Source organism: Dreissena polymorpha, chromosome 4 (genome assembly GCF_020536995.1).
Source record: "Dreissena polymorpha isolate Duluth1 chromosome 4, UMN_Dpol_1.0, whole genome shotgun sequence".
NCBI classification, from domain to species: Eukaryota; Metazoa; Mollusca; class Bivalvia; order Myida; family Dreissenidae; genus Dreissena; species Dreissena polymorpha.
This window is the reverse complement of record NC_068358.1, coordinates 12,586,376-12,610,699: the sequence shown is the minus strand read 5'-3', so window position 1 is coordinate 12,610,699 and position 24,324 is coordinate 12,586,376. Positions and strand designations below refer to the sequence as shown.

The 24,324-nt window shown below is 31.8% G+C and overlaps 1 protein-coding gene and 1 non-coding gene across 7 annotated transcripts in view; one reads left to right on the top strand and one right to left on the bottom strand.

Moving 5' to 3' along the window:
- The window catches only part of LOC127877942 (uncharacterized), a 108,911-nt gene that overhangs the window by 65,836 nt on the left and 18,751 nt on the right, over window positions 1–24,324 (top strand). For 5 of the 6 annotated variants that reach the window (XM_052424268.1, XM_052424271.1, XM_052424272.1 and 2 more), the window contains 9 exons: window positions 10,700–10,890; window positions 11,369–11,498; window positions 11,949–12,038; window positions 13,649–13,669; window positions 17,229–17,258; window positions 17,937–17,957; window positions 18,645–18,668; window positions 20,109–20,129; window positions 22,203–22,223. In XM_052424268.1, the coding sequence (XP_052280228.1) occupies window positions 10,700–10,890; window positions 11,369–11,498; window positions 11,949–12,038; window positions 13,649–13,669; window positions 17,229–17,258; window positions 17,937–17,957; window positions 18,645–18,668; window positions 20,109–20,129; window positions 22,203–22,223 (549 nt within the window). The remainder of the gene's footprint in view (window positions 1–10,699; window positions 10,891–11,368; window positions 11,499–11,948; window positions 12,039–13,648; window positions 13,670–17,228; window positions 17,259–17,936; window positions 17,958–18,644; window positions 18,669–20,108; window positions 20,130–22,202; window positions 22,224–24,324) is intronic. The other variant, XM_052424270.1, reaches the window with a different exon arrangement.
- Trnaf-aaa (transfer RNA phenylalanine (anticodon AAA)) lies at window positions 1,056–1,137 on the bottom strand. Its single transcript has one exon. It is a non-coding gene; the product is annotated as a tRNA-Phe (tRNA).

The following is a 24,324-nucleotide window of genomic DNA, read 5'->3' as shown; positions in this document are numbered from 1 at the left end:
CGCGTAGTAATTGATTGACAGGTTATTGATAAACAATTTTCGCAAGCACCGAAAGTAAAACATTGTAGCGCAGCCGTTTGAACTTTGAACAGGAACCGGATTTTTTAAACCGGAAAGCGAAATACCGGAAATTGATTGCGCACGTTTGTAAACCGTTGATATAGAGAAAGTTAATGTTACTTTGATTATGTAATATGATTATAGGTGCTACCTAATTTACAGGCAAAAGCTTTTTAAGTTTTTTTGATAACCATGTATTTTTAATAAATATATGGACATGATTGTGTTCAAAATATTGTAATTGTTGCAATAATTAAGTAATGCATCTTAAAAACTCAATCTTAAGGTAGCGCACCTCTAATGGGCACATATCCAAATATAATCTAATTAATTATTTTCTCAATCAGCATCATTTCACTGAACTACATGCAAATTTGTAGGTAGGCTTTCCATGCTTTTTAAAAAAATATACCGATTTTTTCAAAACCACCCACACGCTCGGCTTTTGTCCAATTTATTTTCACCCCTGGGGTTTATAAAATTTCCATAATTAATTCAAATTTCCAAATATGGGCATGCAGTTGGTGTGTACATATGCGGTAAAGGTGTTTAAAGTTTAAACAAGATGAAATAAGTATTCTTTTACAGACATTTACTCTTTTACAATTTTTTATCAATGGAAGAGCGCCATGAAATGCAAGTGATTTCAGCCAAGTAAAAATTGGGTCGGTTAAAAACAAAGTGTCATAAAATTCAAAATAGTGTCATTTAAGTCATATTTTAAACTTAGTTTTTATAGAAACACTATATACAGCAAAAATACCAAGAAATAGACAGATTTACCGTTTACTTTTTGAAATCAAAATAAAAATGCAACATGCATGGTTCGTATTTTCAACAGTAAATCACCCAATTTCGCCATAACGTTGTTTTAATTTTAATAATTGAAGAATGTGCATAAAAATTGCAAAATATTTTACAATAAATATAGCTTATATGCCATATTAAATCAAATTACGTTAGAAAATAAATAAAACGCGTCGCAAAAAAGTATACGTCGTCGGCAGGATTCGAACCTGCGCGGGAATATCCCAAAAGATTTTTAGTCTATCGCCTTAACCACTAGGCTACGGCACCTAATAGTAGGCTCTTCAACCTTCGAAGAAATCGCGGGAAATCATTAGAGGTGCGCTACCTAAAAACGAGTTACATTTTCGTAGCTTCAAGATCTAGCATCTTTTTTTTTCTAGCCACAGGAATTTTAAGCTAGTTCGGTGGCTGTGGTATAATGGATGGGGTGTCTGCTAACTGGCTTAGTCACTGTGAGGTCTCTGTATTGATCTCTTAAGTGGGAGAATTCTTTAGATAACCCTAAAGACATACTATGGCGTACCATTTGGGTTGAAAGTCAACAATTGTACAACGACATACAAATATAAAATACACTTCCAAGTATATGTTTGTACGTCAAAGTACAATTTGTACTTGGACATACATGTTTGTACCTTGACGTACACATTTTCTGTACAGCCAATCAAAACACTTATCTATTGAGCCGCTTTTCAATCAGATTTATTCATAATAAATGTTTAAAATCTCTTTTTTAATTAAGGACAAAATGAATAAAAATATCAGAATGGCAAAACAAACCATAGAAGTTTCAAGTATATAATGCATTGAAATAGATTATATACAAATTTGAAGAAGATTCAAGAATTGAAGAAGAATCCCTCCTTTGTTGATTTCTGTAAACCAAAACTGTCATTTTTGCTGGATAGAATGGCTTGTGTGATGCCCAGCTCTTGCCTTGGCAGAACAGCTTCTATAGACGGAAAACCAACACATATCCTTAAATCTGATCAATAATGCAGACAATTTATATATGTCTTTTTTTTTGTTGATTTCGAATCTGGAAGATTTTTTACGTAAAATTGTAGTACGAAAATCCAAAGGTATCGGATTTTGTGGTTTTAGGCCTAAACTTAGTATAGTGATATGTAACCTTTCGGGATATCGGTAAAGTGCGAGCAGACGAGGTGTAAATACGTTAAAAATTAAAGCTAAAAGACTAAAAAGTTAGATCGGAATATCTTTAAATTTTGTGAATAAATGTGTTTATAATGCAAAACAACGACAACTTACCAGAATATTGCTCATGGTCACACGTACAACTTCTTTCTGAGAGCGAATGGAAAATGCGTCACAAATTCTGACAAATAAACAGTAGGGTGTCGTTATTGAAATACCGCGATAATACTGGAAGAATAGAGATGCCAACTATAATGTTTAAAACAAATAATTTTTTAACAAGCGTTTGTGATTTGTCAGGATAATAATAACAATAAGATATCGAAAAGATCAAAGCAAATAAATTCGACAGAAATCTGAGATTCGGCAATATATTTAAGACGGGTTATGTTCACGTAAATTGTGTTTGGTAAAGACTGTCACTATATGTAGTGAACCAGTCTTCGGCTTATACCCACTGAAGATGAGTATTCAGGGGAGATAATTAAGTAATGACTTAATTCCTGAACGGTTGCGAAGAAAAAAAATGCGATAATATTTAGTGCGATTCGCTACACAATTATGATGTCATTGATATAATTTTTCCTGAGGTATGTATTTACATGTGATTTAGCATATGTCAAAGTGTTTTTTTTATTTGTTCAAGGTCATAAATAGCATCGCGAAAATATATGTCGCGTGGCTTTTTTTTGAGACGCATCCATATGTGGTGTTCTTATGTAATTTTATGTCTAAATTTACATATATATGAACGGCCAACGCCCGCTTCGCGGGCTTTTGCCCGTATTAGAGTGTTTTGACAAAATGTTTTAGATTTTTTTATGGTCTTGTTACAATATTATAATTTAATTAAATTACGATTAGTTGAATACTTTTTGGCATTCTTTAAAAAATTTAATCAAAATTTAACTGTAAAATTAGTAAATATTTTAGAAATTCTATTCGGTAAGATATTAAATAGCTATTTCTCTATAGTACTTAAGTGGTTGATATACAGCTTTCTTGTGATTTAGTCATTTTTATACATACTAATTTTTAAATTGAACGTAATATTCAAATAATTGCATAATTATTGGATTATATATTATCATAAAGATTGATGATTAAATGTGATTATTGTGCGCATGTTTAGTGTTTATTAAATATACATTTAGTTGTGAATTTGAAATTGTTTATTCATTTTAGTTCAGTGATTAAGTGAATAAATCTGCATGTTACATTGATTGTATGAAAGTTTACATATGTGGATGTGAAAGAAACGTTAACGTTAACAACAGTGTGTTGTGAAATAGACGCTTCTGAAGACAATACCGTTTTACGAACAGTGTGTTTTGAAATGACAATATACAATACAAAGTGTTCATTATAACGTGAATTCGTATAACCGGAAACATTACATATAAACTTTATAATCTTCTGATTGGTTGAAATAAACATTTTGAAACATGGATGGTGGTGTGACAGTCAGGGAAAAGAGATTTCACAGACGGGAAATGCTAAGAAAGGATTATGAATTAAGTAGGGGAACAGAAAAGGTTGAACGAATCAAGCAGAGGGATAGAGATATTGAAATGGCCCAGCTGAATGAATTTCAAAGACAGCGAGAGGAAGTTATTAAAGCTCGAAGAGAGGCAAAACAGAAAAAGGATGAATTAAATAGAAATAAGGAAGAACACGTCACCAGATGGCAACAGGAAGTTCATGACTCACAAACGTTAGAGAAGAGAGGGACAGATTCGGATTTAGAATTTCAGAGAATGAGGGAAACAGTCATTGACATTGTCTACGATGATGATGTTGTGTTGCAAGGAGCATGCGGATATGATTACCGCATGGATTGTTCAAAGATGAACACAGAAAGTGGACAGTCTCTAATTACAGTGGGTGAATATGGTCGAGTTGATCAAATAAGAACACCATTGGACATTTTGAGTGAGGGCTCCTCAGCATCCATAGCCGCTGTAGACAGAGAACTAAATTGGCTGTGTCAAATAATGATGAGAAATTGGGTGAAATATTTGGGTTTTCTTTATGTACGAAATATTGACAAGTATATCAGTAGCGAGTATGCATTAACAACAAAGGGGTTACAATGCTGTTGACAGAAGCCTTAGGCTGTATTTGCATTATTTATTATTTGTACCACAACGCTCATTAACGTGTGCATACTTGAATAGTGACTACTCCAGTAGGTTGAAATTCAGCCAATCAGGAATAAGCACGTATTGAACACTGACCAATGGGATTCATAACTGAGTTTCACGGGTCAGATGTTAGAGGGAAACAAGACAGTTAGCGTTTAGACTTGGAGGTGTACGGATCGAGAAAGATACGATCATGTAGCTATCAGACTGTATTTGTATAACCGAAAATATTAAGTATGTTAGACATTAAATTGGACTAGAAACTGATACATGGTGTTGTTGAATATTTTATCCTATATTATGCAGAGAAACCGATAGAATAGAGAGGGACCGACTTGTCCCATGCGTGACACGAGAAAATGGTAGTTAATGCAAATCTCGTCATCTTGGCAATTCGCGCATGACGAGATATCGAATGATAGGCTACACACCGGTAATTTAAGAGTAATAAACATTGCCAGTAACTATGTGTCGTCTATGAACTATGAACGATTACGTGACAGCTGGAACAGAAAGCAATACAAGAAGATATTATTCAATTTGTTCATTCTGAGGACAGAATTAAAAGAGAGAGGAGAAAAGACAACACATATGATCATCAGCTTATCAAAAGAGATATACAGGATGAAAGTGGCCACGATGATATAGAGCATCTCCAGAAACAGAAAGAATTGATGAGGCTGAAGGAGAATGAAATTTCCAAAGCAATTGAAATGAAAGCACACCTGAAAGAGATGAAAGAAAGAGACAGCTTGAGAGAAGAAAAAGATCGGCAATATACAGAAAGGGTTCGAGCTTTGAAACAACAGAAACGTGACTAAGAGCAGAGTCTTTTGGAAAAACAGAGCGTCTTATGTTCATTAGATGGCGAGCTAATAGAGCCTAGTTATTATAAACAGACAACCAATACGCACAGAAAGACAACAACCGGCAACAAGAACACATGTCATTCATGATCAAGCCAAACGTTCCGAAATTTTCCGACCCTGCACAATTTCAATAATGGAAAATTGAAGTAGAAAGTATTCTCATTTCCAACATTTACCACACAGAGATTCTGAGACAGGCCATACGAAATGCCATTGGTGAAAACCCAGGAAAATACTTACCACACTTAAACCCACAGCGACAACTGAGGAGATACTTAAAACGCTAGAAATCAATTTTGGAGATATAAAGAGTGGTGAAAGAAAGACAGAAACCAAATGATCAAGTTAACACCAGTACATAGACTAACAGAGGCCAGTCGTACAGAGGCTATAGAGGCAACACCAACTTCAGAAGTCGGGGAGAATACCGCCCAAGAAATGGTAGATTCTTCCATGACTATACAGGAAACCAAGAGAACAATGGCGCATTTGATAACAGAAATAATAACCACAATCGAACGCAACATTTAAACTAGAAGAGGCTCTTATCGAGGAGTTGGATGAGAGCAGAACCAGCAAGGATGCCATAAACTCCAAAACACTCAAAAAGGAAAATATTTTACAACGAATGATAGGTGATGCCAATTTAGACACGATCAAATTAGATGGACATGACACTACGGCACTCATTTACAACACCCTGTTACCAAAGCCAATATTATACCCTATGGACGAATTCGGTGTAGAACTGAAATGTGCAAATGGCAATTCAATTCCATATAGCGGATACATATTTGCAAATGTTGAGACTGAGTTTACGCAGAAGCCCATAGAAACTGTATTGCTCATAGTTCCAGTGCAAGAATATCATGGCATCGAACGAGGGGTTCGACAAGGATGTCCACTCTCATCATCGCTATTTATTTTTTGCATCGAGTATCTATCACATCACATCCAATCAAATAAACACATAAAAGGCATATCACTAGAACCTGACGAAGAAATCAAACAATCCTTTTTTGCCGACGATGCAACTTATTCTTTAAATGACAATTACGATTCTTTCCATAACCTAATAGAGTCGCTAACCCTTTACGGAATGACATCGGGTCTTAAACTAAACAAAAGTAAATGTACTGTGCTACGAGTAGGTAAATTAAAACAAAGTAATGTTCAATATAAAAAAGAAATGAAATTCAATTGGACATCCGATGAAGCCACAACGTTAGGAATTACTTTCACAAATAATGAAAATGATACAGTTCTTAAAAACATACTACCTAAATTACAGAATTTCAAAAACTGCTTAAAATCATGGCATCATCGTAAACTTACACTAATCGGAAAAAACACAGTATTGAAAACGGTTGCACTTCCTAAATTAATATATGTATTAACAGTTCTCCCAAATCCACCAAATGATGTTATTAACGATATAAAATCAGCAATATTTAATTTCATATGGGACGGTAAGCCTGATAAAATAAAAAGAACTCAGTTAATTCAATCTGTAGAAAATGGAGGTATCCACTTAACGAACATTGACTCATTCTTGAATGCAATCAAATGCAGCTGGGTTAAAAGATACCTAGATAATACCAATACGAGTAAATGGAAATTATTCTACCAGAAAATCCTAAAAAAATATGGTGACTCCTTACTCTTTGAATGTAAAATCAGCAATACTATCTTACATGAAATTGCAAACGAAAACATATTTCTGTCTGATGTTCTATCAGCGTGGAGTGATGTCACTCATAACTTAGAAACCCAAACCAGCAGTAAAACAATTTTATGGAACAATAAAGACATAACTTCAAACAATAAGACGTTTTTCTATAAAGACTGGTTTGAACGAAGCATTAAATATGTCGACCAATTATATGACTACAGAATTAAGGATTTCTACTCTTTTGATAATATATGCTACATATACGGAATACCTTCAAATAATTTTCTTAAATACTACACACTAATCAAAAGCATACCCATACATATTAAATCTGAAATCAATACAAATAATACACCATGTACTCAAACAACATTTGTAGAAAACATACTTGGAAGAAAAAACAAAACAAATAAAATATTTTACACACACTCCAAAATCGAAAATAATTGGCAAGTCCTTTTTGGAGAAAATGAACCTAATTGGAAACACATATTTACCATGCCATATAAAGCAACTATTGAAAGCACACTGAGAAATTTTCAATATAAATACATCCAAAGAATTATAGCTACAAATAAATATCTCTTTAAATGCAAATTATCTAACTCAAATCTGTGTGACTTCTGCAGTGAAAACATTGAAACTATAGAACATCTTTTTTTGGAGTGCAAACACATCCAGCCTATTTTGAATCAAGTAATATCTTTTCTTGAACAACATCAACTAAACGTTAAACTATCTTTCTTAAATATAAGTTTCGGAATTAACTCATTGAACTCAATAGACTATAATAATATTGTGAATTTTATGGTCATATTGATGAAATATTTTATCTTAAACATGAAGTACAAAAAACTAGTACCAAATTTTAATTGTTTTGTCCATAGTCTTAAACTAAAAATCCAGATTGAGAAAGAAATAGCCCTCAGTAATGACTCATTACAAATCTTTGAACAAAAATGGAATCGGATTAAATTCTCATAATGTTTTGTCCACTTATATACATTCACTATAATGTTAGTTTATCTCTCTAAAACAGTTATGTTTATTTATTTATTTTTGTCAATCTGACAAGATCATTGTGAATATACAACAAAACACACAAGTCCAGCATGCTTTCTTCCGACTTTATACAACTCATCATTTTTCATAACTATTCCTCTGTTGTTCTTTTCTTTTCTCTCTAAAAAAATATATATTAGCATATCTTGTATAACATGTTTGAACTTTATTGCTTTGTACAATCACTATGTTGTATGATCATATACATGTTTACATTGTATGTATGATATTGAATTAAAAAAAAAAGAATATCATGGCATTGCTCATCTATTACTCGGAAAGAATGTTCTACGAGAAATGAAACCCAGGGCTGATAATACAACCGTAAATGAGATATGGAAATGTGGATTAATGTCCGTAAATACAGAGATGGGACTTGTTACAGCAACACAACCGATCACTTTACATCCTGGCGAGAGCAGAACTGTCACCGGTTTCTTCAGGAAACAAAGACTCGCAACTGAAGCTGTTACCGAAGCCGTTGAAGACATACCATGTCATAGTGCCATCGTTTGTCCTAGGGTGGTTAGTATTGGTAACCCGGGAAAGACTGCAAGAATACAAGTACGAGTTTGCAACGTAACTGCCAGGCCCATCAACATTAAAGCGAGACAGACACTTTGTCAATTGAATGAAGTTGAAGTTCTGAGAGAAGCGCCAATTTTATTATGCACTATTATTGACTTCTGTATTATTATTATTATTATTATTATAATAATAATAATTATTATAATTATTATCTTTATTATTATTATTATTATTATTATTATTATTATTATTATTATTACTACTACTACAGGATCTGACCAATACACATTAAAGACCAGAACCACGAGTTTATTGTTATTCCACCCGAGACGCCTTAACGGGCGTAGCTAGGCCGGAGACACTGTCATTCATGTGCACAATAATAACAAGTCAACAATTCACATGCATTGAATGAGATAGTTAACACCTTCAAAAAACTAGCCCGAGCACACCCTGTCTCAAGTACTAGTAAAATTGAAACATACAGTTTGTAACGCGCTAACGAAATTATATTCAACCTTCCAAAATTAACTAGCGCCGTCTTTAATAATTGGGATCTATATTTAAAGAGCAAATCACCGAGAACTTAGTAAGAGAAAGTCGAAATATTAGAAACATACGATAATTACACACCTACATTGTAGTTTCCAATAACGACTGACCATGTTTGTAACAGTGAAATCTTGATTGTTACTTGATACCAGTGGTTCCGCCAGGACAGGTACCACTGCCGCGTGGTCCGTGCTGGTGCCCGATTACCGACATCCGGCGTCTCCATGGCCCGTAAAGCCTCCGCAACTTCGTTTACGATTCCTCGAGCGTGGTGGCATGGCAATATGGAATAATAACCCAACTACACTGCTTTAATTGCGACAGCAAATAATCAGTGCACAAAAGAAAGTTTATTTTATGTGTGAATTTGTTTTTTTATCATTTATACTGTAACGACAAGCACACGGTGATAACGCGTATGTTTTTATTTTTTATTCACAAATAAATTTATATTTCTAAATATATATTTGTGTAAATAACGTTGCAAACAAATCAAATTCAAAACAAAATATTAGAACTAACACATTGACAGATTTACAAGACCACGTGCTCACGGCGACGCGTTGTGTAATTTAGTTTTAATCTCTCCAACAGGATTGAAAATGAATAATTCCAGATAAGTAATAAATGTGACTACAATTCACCATGCAAAAACACATGAATGAAAAAACATAACAGGTATTAAAAGCAAATACATTTCTAAATAAACAATGAAATGCAACTTACACAGCAATGAGACAACAGGTTAAAAGAACGCACGTGGAATTTGAGCCCGTTATATACTAGGGTTCAGCGCCCTTACGCGAGAGAATAATTTTCATGAAAGTTATCTCTTGTTTGACGGATAATTCGTTTATATACCAATATATTTAAATAGCTTGCTTGCGTTGGATAAAATGGTTTATTCTGAAGCGAATAAACATTAGCTATCTTAATAACACTATATATTTAAGTATCATTTTTACTTTTTAACAATGTTATTTGGTCGGGAAGATATTTTAACATACATGACAATGAGAAGATAGTAAGAGGTATCATGAAACTTAGCCTTTGGTAAATTATGACAGTGTTAATATCCTGTAGGACATATGATTAAAGGATCCTTATTGTAATATCAACTGGCAGGCACTTGAGATTTTCATGAGTCATGTTCTGCATTGAGTACTTTCATCTTACTTGTTAAGCTCACTGACAGAATTTTAAGACTGACATAATGTTTAATTTTACTTTATTTATATGAATGTGATGTCACAATTTTTTATTTGGATAATTTAATATGAATTCATATTTTTATAACTAAGGTGCTGTCAGTTCAATTGTGTTACTTTTTTTGAATTACCTGGCAAGTTTAATATCCTGATTGATGCATTATATTTGTTTATAATGATTTTGATACTTAATATTGACTAATTGTCCTACCCAAGTAAGCACTTGAATAAATTCATTATTTATTGATAATAATTATGTGCTTTTGCCTTCAAATGAGAATTGAAAAAAAGTGGTATTTATTAAATATACCGGCAAGCAAAATATTTGAGATACTAAAAGCAACAAATAATGCAGTAGCTGATGGTTTATGCGATAGTTCAATTATTATAATTTAAGAAATTGTGAACATTCACATGCGTTTTTACTTTTAATTCTTTTGGTTGTCATGTTTAATGTTATCCCAAGTTATGTTTCTTTTTTTATGTTTGTGTCTATTATATTGGACTTTAATATTTAATGATTATATTTACATACTGACAAGATTTCATATTTTTATTTGAACAATGTACAGTAAGCATACTCTTAACAATCAAAAGCTTCAGGATTGTATTGTAAATGAAGTTCCTCATTTGCAGGCGTTGGTGACAGTGTTCGATGTTACTACTGCGGTGGTGGCTTGCGAGGTTGGGAGGATGGAGACAGCCCTATGGAAGAACACGCCAAATGGTACCCAAACTGCCAGCACGTCCTCATAGCCAAGGGGAAGCAATTTATTCAACAGATTGGATCTGGACAAAGACCAGAGACTGACGGACAAATCCAGAATGTAAGCAGCAAATAAAAAAATAATCGAATTATGCCACATTGGTCAATATTATCAATTGAACTATTACACATTCTAAGTGAATCCGTTCGCATGGAGTCAAGTTATTGACAGTTTTAACTTAAACATTAATGCTGTCAACTTAACAGATTGAAGAGAGCAGCTCAAATAACTTATTAAGTTAAACAACTGACTAACAAATTGGCTTAAAATAACATTGTAAAACAACTATAAATACATTCATTTTTGTGAGGTAGAAAAGCTGTTGCTTTGATAAGAGATTACAAAAATAAATAATTATAAGATTTGTTAAGTTTTAAATGTTCCTCATGCTCTTAAAAATATATGTACTAATTATTTATAATGAAATTATTTAGCAAAGGCTCAAAGTTAAGTAGAAAGATCCGTAATTATGTTCAATAATCAATACTGATATTCAAGTGTCTGTTCCTATGAACATGCCCATGTATATCAATTTTAGCAGCGGCCCGCGGTTCAAAAGAAAGATCCATTTGAAAAAGATAAGATCATTATTCAAACGTTAAAAGAGTTTGACTTTTCTGAAGACCAATCAAAACAAGCCATACAGTTGTATATGCTCAAAAATGGAGGTAAAATATACACATTTTAACAATTTTATAAGTAAAAAATAGAACATTTTATATATAACTATTCAAAAACATTTCTCTGTTATTTAAAGTTGATCCTGAAGGGTTCATTTTTATGAGCATGTTAACTTTATTTTCATTGTTTTATTATATTTGAGTACCAATATTGGTTTAGAATTTTGCTTATTATGAACTTGTTGAAATATTTAAGCTAATCTTTTCTAAGCTGGATAACTTAAAATAAAAATATTCAAAAGATGATATTAGAGTTTTCTCCCTTGCAATAAACACAAATGTATGTCTCTATATAGCTAACAGCAATCTTGCAATTGCAGGAGATGCTTAATACAACAATAAAAGTTTTGCTTTTATTAGAAAATTAAAATAATGAAATAATAAAATATGAAATATATCTGATCTTTTGATTAATAAATAGAGTGTTTCAATCTTTAGGTAAGAAGAATTACGAGGCGGAAAATTTGATGGTTATTCTTTGGGAGGTCGCGGACCGTATGACTGTGGATGATGAGCCTGAAGATGAAGGTATGTTTCACATGAATTGCTGTTTGTAAAAAATGTGATTAAATCCATTAATCGATAGTCATTTATTCAAATGAAGTCTTTTTTGAAAGCTAGTACTTTCTGGTTTTAATCTATTTGAGGGAAGTCAAGTTTCACTTTTGCAATACATATTATGATTTAGTTAATTATTAATTAATAAATGAATTGTGATGCCAAACGGCCCTGCAACTAGAAGCAGTTGAAGCTAGTGTGTTGAAATAGGAAATATAAGCAAAGGAAAACAACCCTCTTATTTTAATCTTCATTAAAAATTTAGAAATGCAAAGACTCAATTTGACTTTATAATTTAAATAGATCTCATCATTGGCAATAAGTTTGTCGGTACACTTCTATGAAGAATATTAAATGTGAATTATTTATCTAATCAACAGCTGATTTTTTTTTGTCCGAAAATTAAGAACGGACGATATTCAAAAACTCCAGGTGTCCGAAAATATAGATTCAAAAATTAAGTTTCCGAAAATTATAATTATATTGAAATAAAAGCAACATATCGATGCACAATTGTTTTATTTTGATTTGCTCTTCTTTTTCTTTTCTTAAATAAATTCAACTTCACAGCTTTGCTAACTCTTGCCTGAAATGGCACAGAACAAAAAAAGTAACAACTTTAAACATACTGCTCCCTTTATAGGACGATATCATTTCAAATGCTGTTAGGTAAATAGATTGATTTCTACCGGTATTAATAGTCATTTACCGAATTCGACTTTTTATAAAACACACCTGAAGTGCATTTTACACAAAACTTGTATAAGTTGCAGAATCATATAGACCTATACAACAAATCTCAATGATTTGCATTGATGTTTCAATTTCGCAAAGCAGTTCAAGCAGTTTTTATGAGTGAACGTGTGCGTTTATTCGTGTTGATTGAGTGTATGTCGTTTGGCGTATTGTCCATTGCAAACAATTTACATCGGGCCGCAAATAAAACAACTTATCGACTGACTAAGCCGGAGTTTTACTTTATTGATGTATAGCTTAAACCTAAGTAAATTTTATAAAGCCATCAAATAGAAATGCTAAGAACATTATATCAAATAAAAGCATGCATGTTTTTGAATTAAAACTATCAATGTATATATTAAATAGTTTAATTGGTCAATGTTATGATAATAAACAACAGCATAAAATAACTATTACTGTTGCTAAACGTTTTGGTATGAAACTCAGATTAGAGATAATAAACAATACGTTACAAAAACCCTAAGTGCTACTCCATGCTGCCTTGAAACCATGTTTATTAGTGTATGACCTTCGTACCCCTGGTATGAAACCCTATACGCTTCTAGGGGCCTGGAACGATACGAAGCAATTGGTATATTGTATATACCCCTACGTATGCCTTTGCTGTCAGTTTTATACCCATCTAGTACCTGTTCTTAAAATACTATGTTTAATATATGCTTGTTTGTATGTATGAAATATCTTACGATGACAAAAAATGTCATACAAACAATGATCAGTATAGTGTCGGTACATGTACATATTAATAGTTTCGATCGTGAAGGTTAAACCATTATTAATCGATCTTCTTTTTTTAATTTTCTTTGACCTTTGTTTTACAGAGGAGGAACGTTGGTGGAAAGGTAAAACATTAATGCAATTTATTAATAAATCATCTACATCATTTATATTGATGTAGTATTTTACCCAGCAATTTGATTCATACATACACTTTTCACATCTTAATCATCACATGTTCATTATAAAGTTAACATAAATCCGAATAATTCTGTTCAAATAATGCCCGTATGTTTTTAACAGACCAATGTTCGAGTTAACATACATAGGGCATATGTATCATATACACATTTTTACATAAATATATTTTCTTGATCAACAAGGCCAAGAAGTGTTATGTTTATTGGCCCTATAAAACACTTATATGTCATGCCATGCTCTTCGGTCGAATATGTGTAGTGTTTACTTTTGCAATGTAATTTCTACACTCACTTCTCTGAATACCGAGTCAACAAATTAGATATACAGGTATATCTTCGTCATTTTACAGGGCGTTCCAATTTATTGTCAACAGTATTCAGAGTGGTGTATACTTATTAGCATTGACAATTGCACAGTATATGCAAGTTTAGCTTTTATTTATTTAGCGGTTTTGTAAAGCACTTAGTCTCGGTATGAGATAAAGTATGATATGTTTGTTAGTTTAACTTAAGGGTCAATATTTTGACATGTATGTGATGTAGATCATTCTGTGTTTCAAGATCTTAAATAATATCGCCAAATTATTTATATTCATTTTAACATGAAATGCAATATATTGTTTTGCTTTAGGATATTCTATTATAAGCTTCGTAAGATATATAACGTGATTGTTATATGGCTATTGATACAACATAAAACAAAACGTCACGGTATCATGACCCGCAATATCCGCAAAAAAAACAATTACAACTTGAGAATGCAGTTCGCTTTGTGACTTCATAAGAACAAACTAAAATATGTGGCAAAACATGTTATAAAGCATAATTATAATTTGATAACGGTATACCAACTGATTCTTTGCCAGTAGATTGGAATTAAATATTAATAGGAATCATTAGAAAAAGTGTTTATATGAAAATTTATATCGCGATTCACCTGGTCGAGGATGAAAAATATATAATATATTAAACAAACCATTTTAAGTTATTGTCATTAGCATTTATCATACACCATTATTTTTATAAAGGTTATAACAATACTTTACATAGTATCTGAAATTATGTGAAAACAGGTTTTATATTTCAGACGTGCTTCTTTTGAGCCAAACATTTAAGTTTTTATTTTATATTGTAAAGTGTTGTAAAACTTCCACATTTTGAACATTGTTAATATGCCCAACGAATACCGTATAAAATTTAAATAGAGAAAAAATTTAAGGGTAAATGTTTATTTACAACCATTAATATATAGTCAACACAGAAAACCATCTTTTAATTAACATCTGAATTGGCAATTCAAAATATAGTGTGGTGATGATTTACATTATTTCTGCAACATTGCAAGGATTGCCAGCAGGCATTTCGTTTGATTTGCTATTTTAAAGCAGTCCCTTTAGTTTCTCAGTTTCCTAATAGTTTCTTAGTTTAGCGTCCATAGTTTTTTAATATTGCAGCGGTTTAAGGAAGTTGGTCGCACAAGGAAAGTGTCATTGTTTGGCATTCTACACAAAACAAACATAGCTTGAGCATAATTACACAATTTGATTTCATAATTCCATTTTTTATTTTGTCACATGCCTGAAATCCGCATAATTGCAAGGTAACATGATAACCAAAAAGCTATAACAGTAGTTGACCATGAGGCACCATTATTTCATCAGTAGCACTTATTAATTCAACCATTTTGATATATTGAAAATGTCTTTCAAAATGAGATATAGTTCAGGATATTTATGGAAAATCTCATACACTGTTCAATGACTACCACCCTTGTATCCAGATGAGTATTGATTGTTTACAAGCTAGGATGAGTCTGAAGTTTCAACCTTTGCATTATCCAAATTACGTGCGAACAAACGTGTTGTTGATTAAATGGCTCTTCTATTGGTTCGGATTCAACTATTGGTGGTATAACAATCTTTGTTTCACTTTTTTTTTAATAAACACACCTGCAGTGCATTTTACACACAACTTGCATACGTTCAAGTCGCATATAGACCTATACAAAAAGTTTCAAATCTTTGCATTGATCGTTCAATTGCGCAAATCACACAGTTTTAATGAGTTTGTGTGTGCGATTATTCGTGTTCACAGAGTGAATGTCGTTTGGCTAATTGCCCATTGCAAAGCAATACATCAGCCTGCCAAAAATAAGAACTTAATTGATTTACGTAGCCGGAGATTTACTTTGTTGATATATAACTGAAATCTAAATAAGTGTTTCATAGCCATACAAATAGAAATGCCAAGCACAACACATCTTATAAAAGCATTCATGTATTTAATTTAAAACAAACAGTATATATTTAGAATTGTTTAATTTGCCTGGTTTATGACAATAAAAAACAGCAGAACATAACTATTACTGTTGCTTAAAGTATTGGAAAGTACCTCAGACTAGAGATATTCAACAATACTTTACAAAAACCCTGAGTGCTACTCTATGCCTTCCTTGAGACCATGTTTATGAGTGTATGACTTTCATACCCCTGGTATAAATCCCTTATCGCTTCTTGAGGCCTGGAACAATGCTTAGCCATTGGTATATTTTACATTCACTAAGTATGAATTTGATGTCTATTGAAGTTCTCTAAAGCGATCATTCATCTCGTTATATAAACACATTCAAATGTCTTGTAGACGGTCTCGTCAATGAAGTCATTTTGAGTCGTTGACTGAACAAAGTTTTAATAGCGCTCGTACATTTACCTTTTTTACTTTAAGCTTTTACCTTGAACATACGGAAAGCGTTCTTTCACGCGATACTCCTCAACATTCTTTCCTCTTATGTCAAGACAAACATTTCATGAAAGTGGAAAAAGACAACGATGAGGTCAAAGTGTTGTTAATATTGAATGTCGCTCCTGATAGATTTTCTATAGTGTAGATGTTTGCTTTATTGAACTATGACGTTGTTAATAAACCTACGACCATGTGCTTGTCCTTTACATACCATCTCGCAATGCAGGTGACTAATACTAATTATTTAAAAATGTGATTATTGACTTAATTATGCGTATGATATGCTGATCAAGATATGCATTGTATTTAAACCTTTGCGCTTGGACCTAGACAATTGCTCAAATGCCTCTGTCTCATAAGTACTTAAGCCAGTCCAAAGTTCCGGCCGATCATTTAACAGGTGTGTTTATTTAAACTAATAAGATAAAACCATACAAAATATTGTTACCGTAATTTGGTCTTTTATTCATCGTTTTTTGAAGTGTTGGCAGCAAGTTAATTTCTGTTCATGAAGCTTTTGTCGCAATTTCTTTATATTGGTTAATCTCATGACGGTTCGCATTTAAATTGTATAGAATATTTTTGTAGACTTACAACGTAATTCAATTTAATTTTGTAGATTATATACGTGTTTGACGATGGTCCCACATTGTATTTCAATCCTATAAACAAATATCTCTCAAAAGAGTATTTAAAAAAATACTTTTGATGAATGAAATTTGATTATACATTTCTTTCACAGAATGGTATAGTCATCAAGATCGTCTTAAAGGTAAAATTTTTAATAACTTGTTTGCAATTTCGCTTTAGCGCATAATTTTTTTGTAAAGATAATATCGATAAATAGACTGGGAGAAACACTAGGGCGTGTTCGTTACGCGTATATGATGGGCTCTAGAAAACATAGTTAAACAATTGACATAAGGTATCCAAATTGATTAAAACAATCGTATTATCTGACACCAAGATACCTTGAGGTGAAATATTTGGAATGTACCTCAGTTGTAAATATATATTGTTGTTGTTTTTCAATTCATTCAAATGCGGTAAAAATATATCAAACCCATGTGTTCGAACGATGTTATAAAATGTAAAGAAATTTTCTTTTTCACAATATCAAGGTACATATCTTTTAGACATTATTGTATAGAAAATTATATAAAAAGTATTCAACGGTAAAAACGTATTTGTCAAAATGATCTTTATTGTATTAATGTGGACACTGATGCTGATCAGAACGGACAATAATATGGACGTATGGAAATCCGCTCAAATACTAAATAATTTTAATTGGGCTTTCCTATTTTAGGGAAACAATGATAACTTAAACATAAACATCGATCCATATCATTCGTTATGTATACATCGCAGTCTACGTGAAAAGTTACATGTTTGTTATGTAAGCCTATAAATGCCTCGATGTTAATTTAATTATACCTTTCTCTTACAGCGGAAAAGCGTCGTCAAAGAGGTAGAACATTAAATATCCATGTTTGCAATTAATCATTCACAATTTTAATAATCAAATGATATGTTAATGACTAGAAAACATGTGTTTTCATGCAGAAACACATTGGCGCACAATAATTTAGAAACTATTTTTTCTTTGAGCGCTGGGAGAAATGTCATTACATGTTAAATTTGCTATTAATATGTAAGTCAATAAGGTTAGCGGTTGAAAACAATGTTGACATGGCATGATGCAAATAAATATAAGAGCCTTGCATGTTTCATAACCTGCGTGTTGTTGGTAAATTGTAGTTCACGTTGAATTTATCGTCTGATAAAGCTTTTCGAATTTCACTGTTTGCTATAATGAATAGCTGACTATATATGAGACCTGATAATAATTGTATATTTTAGTACGAAGAATATTTTCATAAGTCTATCTGTCTGTCCATTTTCTGCTTTTGACATACCATTTAACAATGCTTGACACTTATACAAACTTTTGTTTAAGTTCAATTCTTGCACACACTTGTTTACCCCTAGTATACTTTTTGCCAGTTTGTTTTACCGTTAATTCGTGGTTGCAACTTTTCATAACAAACGAACATAACTCCTCAGTCCAGTTCGTGCTCATATTATGGCAGTATTTAAATATATCATATACACCTTGCGAAAACATTTTTTACATAATTTTGCCTTTTATTTCTAGAATTGTCGGAGTTTCGCCGAGAAGGTTAGTTTTCTCCAATGTTCGCACTTTTAAATATAATTATCTGTACAAAACGTGTTGAGAGTTGTTATATTCTCAGTATGTAGCCCTAAATATTGACGATAAAATATATTGTTTAAATAAATCAATAGGAGGTTGAAACTAAACACAAAGCGACTGTTTAATTATTTTTTAGATTCGCAAAGAATAATCAATTTAACACGTTCTGTCTCTTAAACGAAACATATTTTGTATATAAATCGTATATTTGTCAACTACATATTGTTGTTATATGGTTAATATATACTTTATATGCAAACTAATAGTTTGTTTTCCTCTCAATCTTTATTTAAAATATTCAGCTGTGTGATCTTATTTTACTTTTTTTTTAAGTGGTAGGTCGCAACAAAACATGGTCAAATACTGAATTATTGTTAGAATATTATTAGACATAATGGCCAGAACATCGACACATTGCCACACTTACGTGTTCTTAAAAACGCTTTTCTTCTTAAGTTTGTCAAACTCTTTATGGAGCCTTTCCGCTTGTTTTAACTGAGTCGCTTAAGTTATTGGTATGAATTAAAAAGTGTTGCTGTTTTTTTGGCAGTACACATGTTTGTTATTATGTATGTGTTCCTGTACAAAGTGTGCCTTACAAACCACTTCCTGGGGGTTCATCCCAAGAGACTTAACAAATAGCTTAGAATTTGTTTTGGTATGACATAAATACATGAGCTTTATATTGGGTTGTATTACATCGTATAGTTGTCCTTTACAAGGTTACTAATTTAAAATTGAAGGAGTGATTTTGTATAAACCCTTATTCGCCTCAGCGTTTAAAAAATCTTCATTGGCATGAAATCCAAAACCACAAAAACAGTTTGAACTTTCCAATATGTCCACAGTTTATTTCTACATATTGCATCCAAAGGACTTGGTCGCTTGAAATCTTTCGTAGAGCCGATGTAATACTGCTTAGGGTGGCATGGTATAAAGAAATTAAGTATTTTATAATTTAACATAGGCATACGTTTAAATAACCTTGCTGCCAAGTGACTGGTATAGATGATATGATTCAGGAGTAAATTAGTTTTTTGATTCTTTGGAGTCAACGTGCTATACTTAAATTGCGCGTGTTGACGATATAATTAATAAATGCTTTACCTTTTATTTTAGCAATTGTTGCATACGCCTTTATAACAATATTAAAACGATCCTTTTTAAGACATGTTTGTAATGGAAATTTATTTATAATGTAACTGTTCATACGGATATAACATAGGGCGTCTATATTGTATTGATGTGAACACGCATACTTATCAGATAATATAAGTAAAGGGTTAAAGTCAAATTTTGTTAAATACGTTGATCCGTACTTTTTCGTGTATATATAACTCATTACCGACGTGAAAGGCACATTGATGATGCATATATATTAATTTATTGTTTCCTCTTTTTCAGAGAAGAATCGTCTGCAAAGAGGTAATACATGTAATAAACCTGTTAACATTGTATCATCCACAATATACATAATGAAGTGGTAGGTAAAAGACTTCAAACGATAGTTTTCACTTGCACATTAAATAAGTGAAAGAGACTTGTTAATACGGTTTTTCTTGCAATCTTTCCATAGTGTGTTATATTGGCTTACTATAACGGACGAAACTTTTAATATAGTGTTAATAGTGAAAACAAACTTATTTTCTGAAACCATAAACCTCGTTGTTACGTTTTTGATATGCAGCGTCCTTTGTATGATCATGTCTCGTCGTGTGTGCTAATGTAAGTGGATCAAACTTAAATAAAAATATTCAAAAGATGATATTAGAGTTTTCGCTCTTGCATTAAACACAAAATTATCGTCTCTATAAAGCTAACATAATTTTTGTAATTGCAGGCGATCCTTAATATAACAATACAAGTTCTACTTTAGTTAGAAAATAAATATGATGAAATAATAAACTCTAAAAATATCTTGATTTTTTATAAGTAAATAGAGTGTTACAATGTTTAAGAAAAAAGAATTACGAGGCAAACGATTTGATGTTTATTCTTCGGGAGGTCGCATATGTTTCACATGAATTGTAGTTTGTAAAAAAACACACGAGTAAATACATAAATTGATAGTCATTAATCCAGATGAAGTCTTTTTGACAGCTAGTACTTTCTGGTTTAAACCTATTTGAGGGTATTGAGGAAGACAAGCTTCACTGTGACATAATATTATTTAGTGAATTATTAATTACTTAATTAAATGTGAATAAAACCGGTCATGCAATAAGAAGCAGTACAAGTTATATTTGAGTTCAAATCGGAAAAAATAGCAAGTGTTTATTCACAGTTTTTGGACACTTAAAAATAATTGTGTTTTTTTGTCCCAAAATTAAGAACGGACGATATTCAAAAACTCCAGGTGTCCGAAAATATAGATTCAAAAATTAAGTTTCCGAAAATTATAATAATATTGTAATAAAAGCAACATATCGATGCACAATAGTTTTATTTTGATTTGCTCTTCTTTTTCTTTTCTTAAATAAATTTAACTTCACAGCTTTGCTAACTCTTGCCTGAAATGGCAAATAACAAAAAAGTAAAAACTTTAAACATACTGCTCCCTTTATAGGACGATATCATTTCAAATGCTGTTAGGTAAATAAATTGATTTCTACCGGTATAAATAGTCATTTACCGAATTCGACTTTTTATAAAACACACCTGAAGTGAATTTTACACAAAACTTGTATAAGTTGCAGAATAATATAATAAACCTATACAACAAATCTCAATGATTTGCATTGATGTTTCAATTTCGCAAAGCAGTTCAATCAGTTTTAATGGGTGAATGTGTGCGTTTATTCGTGTTGATTGAGTGTATGTCGTTTGGCTTATTGTCCATTGCAAACAATTTACATCGGGTCGCTAATAAAACAACTTAATCGACTGACTGAGCCGGAGTTTTACTTTGTTGGTGTATAACTTAAAACTAAGTAAATTTTATAAAGCCATCAAATAGAAATGCCAAGAACATTATATCAAATAAAAGCATGCATGTGTTTGAATTAAAACTAACAATGTTTATATTGAATAGTTTAATTTGTCAGGGTTATGACAATAAACATCAGCATGAAATAACTATTACTGTTGCTAAAAGTTTTGGTATGAAATTCAGATTAGACATATTAAACAATACGTTACAAAAACCCTAAGTGCTACTCCATGCTGCCTTGAAACCATGTTTATGAGTGTATGACCTTCGTACCCCTGGTATGAAACCCTATACGCTTCTTGGGGCCTGGAACGATACGAAGCAATTGGTATATTTTATATTCCCCTACGTATGCCTTTGATGTCAGTTATATACCCATCTAGTACCTGTTCTTAAAAAACTATGTTTAATATATGCTTGTATGTATGTATGTAATATCTGACGATGAAAAAAAAGTCATACAAAAAATGATCAGTATAGTGTCGGTACATGTACATATTAATTGTTTCGATCGTGAAGGTTAAACCATTATTTATCGATATTAATTTTCTTTGACCTTTGTTTTACAGAGGAGGAACGTTGGAGGAAAGGTAAAACATAAATGCAATTTATTAATTAATCATCTACATCATGTATATTAATGTAGTATTTTACAAAGCAATTTGATTCATACATGCACAGTTCACATCTTAATCATCACATGTTCAATATAAACTTAACATTAATCCGAATAACTCTGTTCAAATAATGCCCGTATGTTTTTAACAGACCAATGTTCAAGTTCATATACACAGGGCATATGTATCATATACACATTTTTACATAAATATATTTTCTTGATCAACACGGCCAAGAAGTGTTATGTTTATTGGCCCTATAAAACACTTATTGTCATGCCATGGTCTTCGGTCGAATATTTGTAGTGTTTACTTTTATAATGTAATTTCTACACTCACTTCTGTAAATAATGAGTCAACAAATTAGATATATAGGTATATCTTGGTCATTTTAAAGGGCGTTCCAATTTATTGTCAACAGTATTCAGAGTGGTGTATAATTATATGCATTGACAACTGCATAGTATATGCAAGTTTAGCTTTTATTTATTTAGCGGTTTTGTAAAGCACTTAGTCTCGGTATGAGATAAATTATGATATGTTTGTTAGTTTAACTTAAGGGTCAATATTTTGATATGTATGTAATGTAGATCATTCTGTGTTTCAAGATCTTAAATAATATCGCAAAATTATTTATATTCATTTTAACATGAAATGCAATATATTGTTTTGCTTTAGGATATTCTATCATTAGCTTCGTAAGATTTATAACGTGATTGTTATATGACTATTGATACAACATAAAACAAAACGTCACGGTATCATTGGCCGCAATATCTGCAAAAACAATTACAACTTAAAAATGCAGTTCGCTCTGTGACTTCATAAGAAGAAACTTAAAAACGTGGCAAAACATGTTATTAAGCATAATTATTATTCAATAACGGGATACCAACTGATTCTCTGCCAGTAGATTGGAATTAAATATTAATAGGAATCATTAGAAAAAGTGTTTATATGAAAATTTATATCGCGATTCACCTGGCCGAGGATGAAAAATGTATAATATATTAAACAAACCATTATGAGTTACTGTCATAAGCATTTATCATACACCATTATTTTTATAAAGGTTATAACAATACTTTACATAGTATCTGAAATTATGTGAAAACAATTCTTCTATTTCAGACATGCTTCTTTTGAGCCAAACATTTAAGGGAATATTTCATATTGAAAAGTGTTGTAAAACTTCCACATTTTGAACATTGTTAATATGCCCAACGAATACCGTATAAAATTTAAATAGAGAAACAATTTAAGGGTAAATGTTTATATACGACCATTTATATATGATCAACACAGAAAACCATCTTTTAATTAACACCTGTTTTGGCAATTCAAAATATAGTGTGGTGATGATTTACATTATTTCTGCAACATTGCAAGGATTGCCAGCAGGCATTTCGTTTGATTTGCCATTTTAAAGCAGTCCCTTTAGTTTCTAAGTTTCCTTATAGTTTCTTATTTTAGCGTTCGTAGTTTCTTAATATTGCAGCGGTTAAATTAAGTTGGTCGCACAAGGAAAGTGTTATTGTTTTGCATTCTACACAAAACAAACATAGCTTGAGCATAATTACACATTTTGATTTCTTATTCCATTTGTTTTATTTTGTCATATGCCTTAAATCCGCCTAATTGCAAGGTAACATGATAACCAAACAGGTATAACAGTAGTTGACCATGAGACATCATTACTCCATCAGCAACACTTATTAATTTAACCATTTTGACATGTTGTGTTTTTGTTGTCCTCGAAAATTTATTCAAAATGAGATATAGTCTAGGATATTTATGGAAGATCTCTTACACTGTTCAATGACTACCACCCTTGTATCGAGATGAGTATTGATTGTTTATAAGCTAGGATGAGTCTGAAGTTTCAACCTTTGCATTATCCAAATTACGTAAAAACAAACGTGCGATTAAATAAATTCCTCTTGTATAGGTTTGGTTTCAACTCTTGGTGGTATTACAATCTTTATTTCACTTTTCTATAATAAACACACATGCAGTGCATTTTACACACATCGTGTATGCGTGCAAGTCGCATATAGACCTATACAAAAAGTAT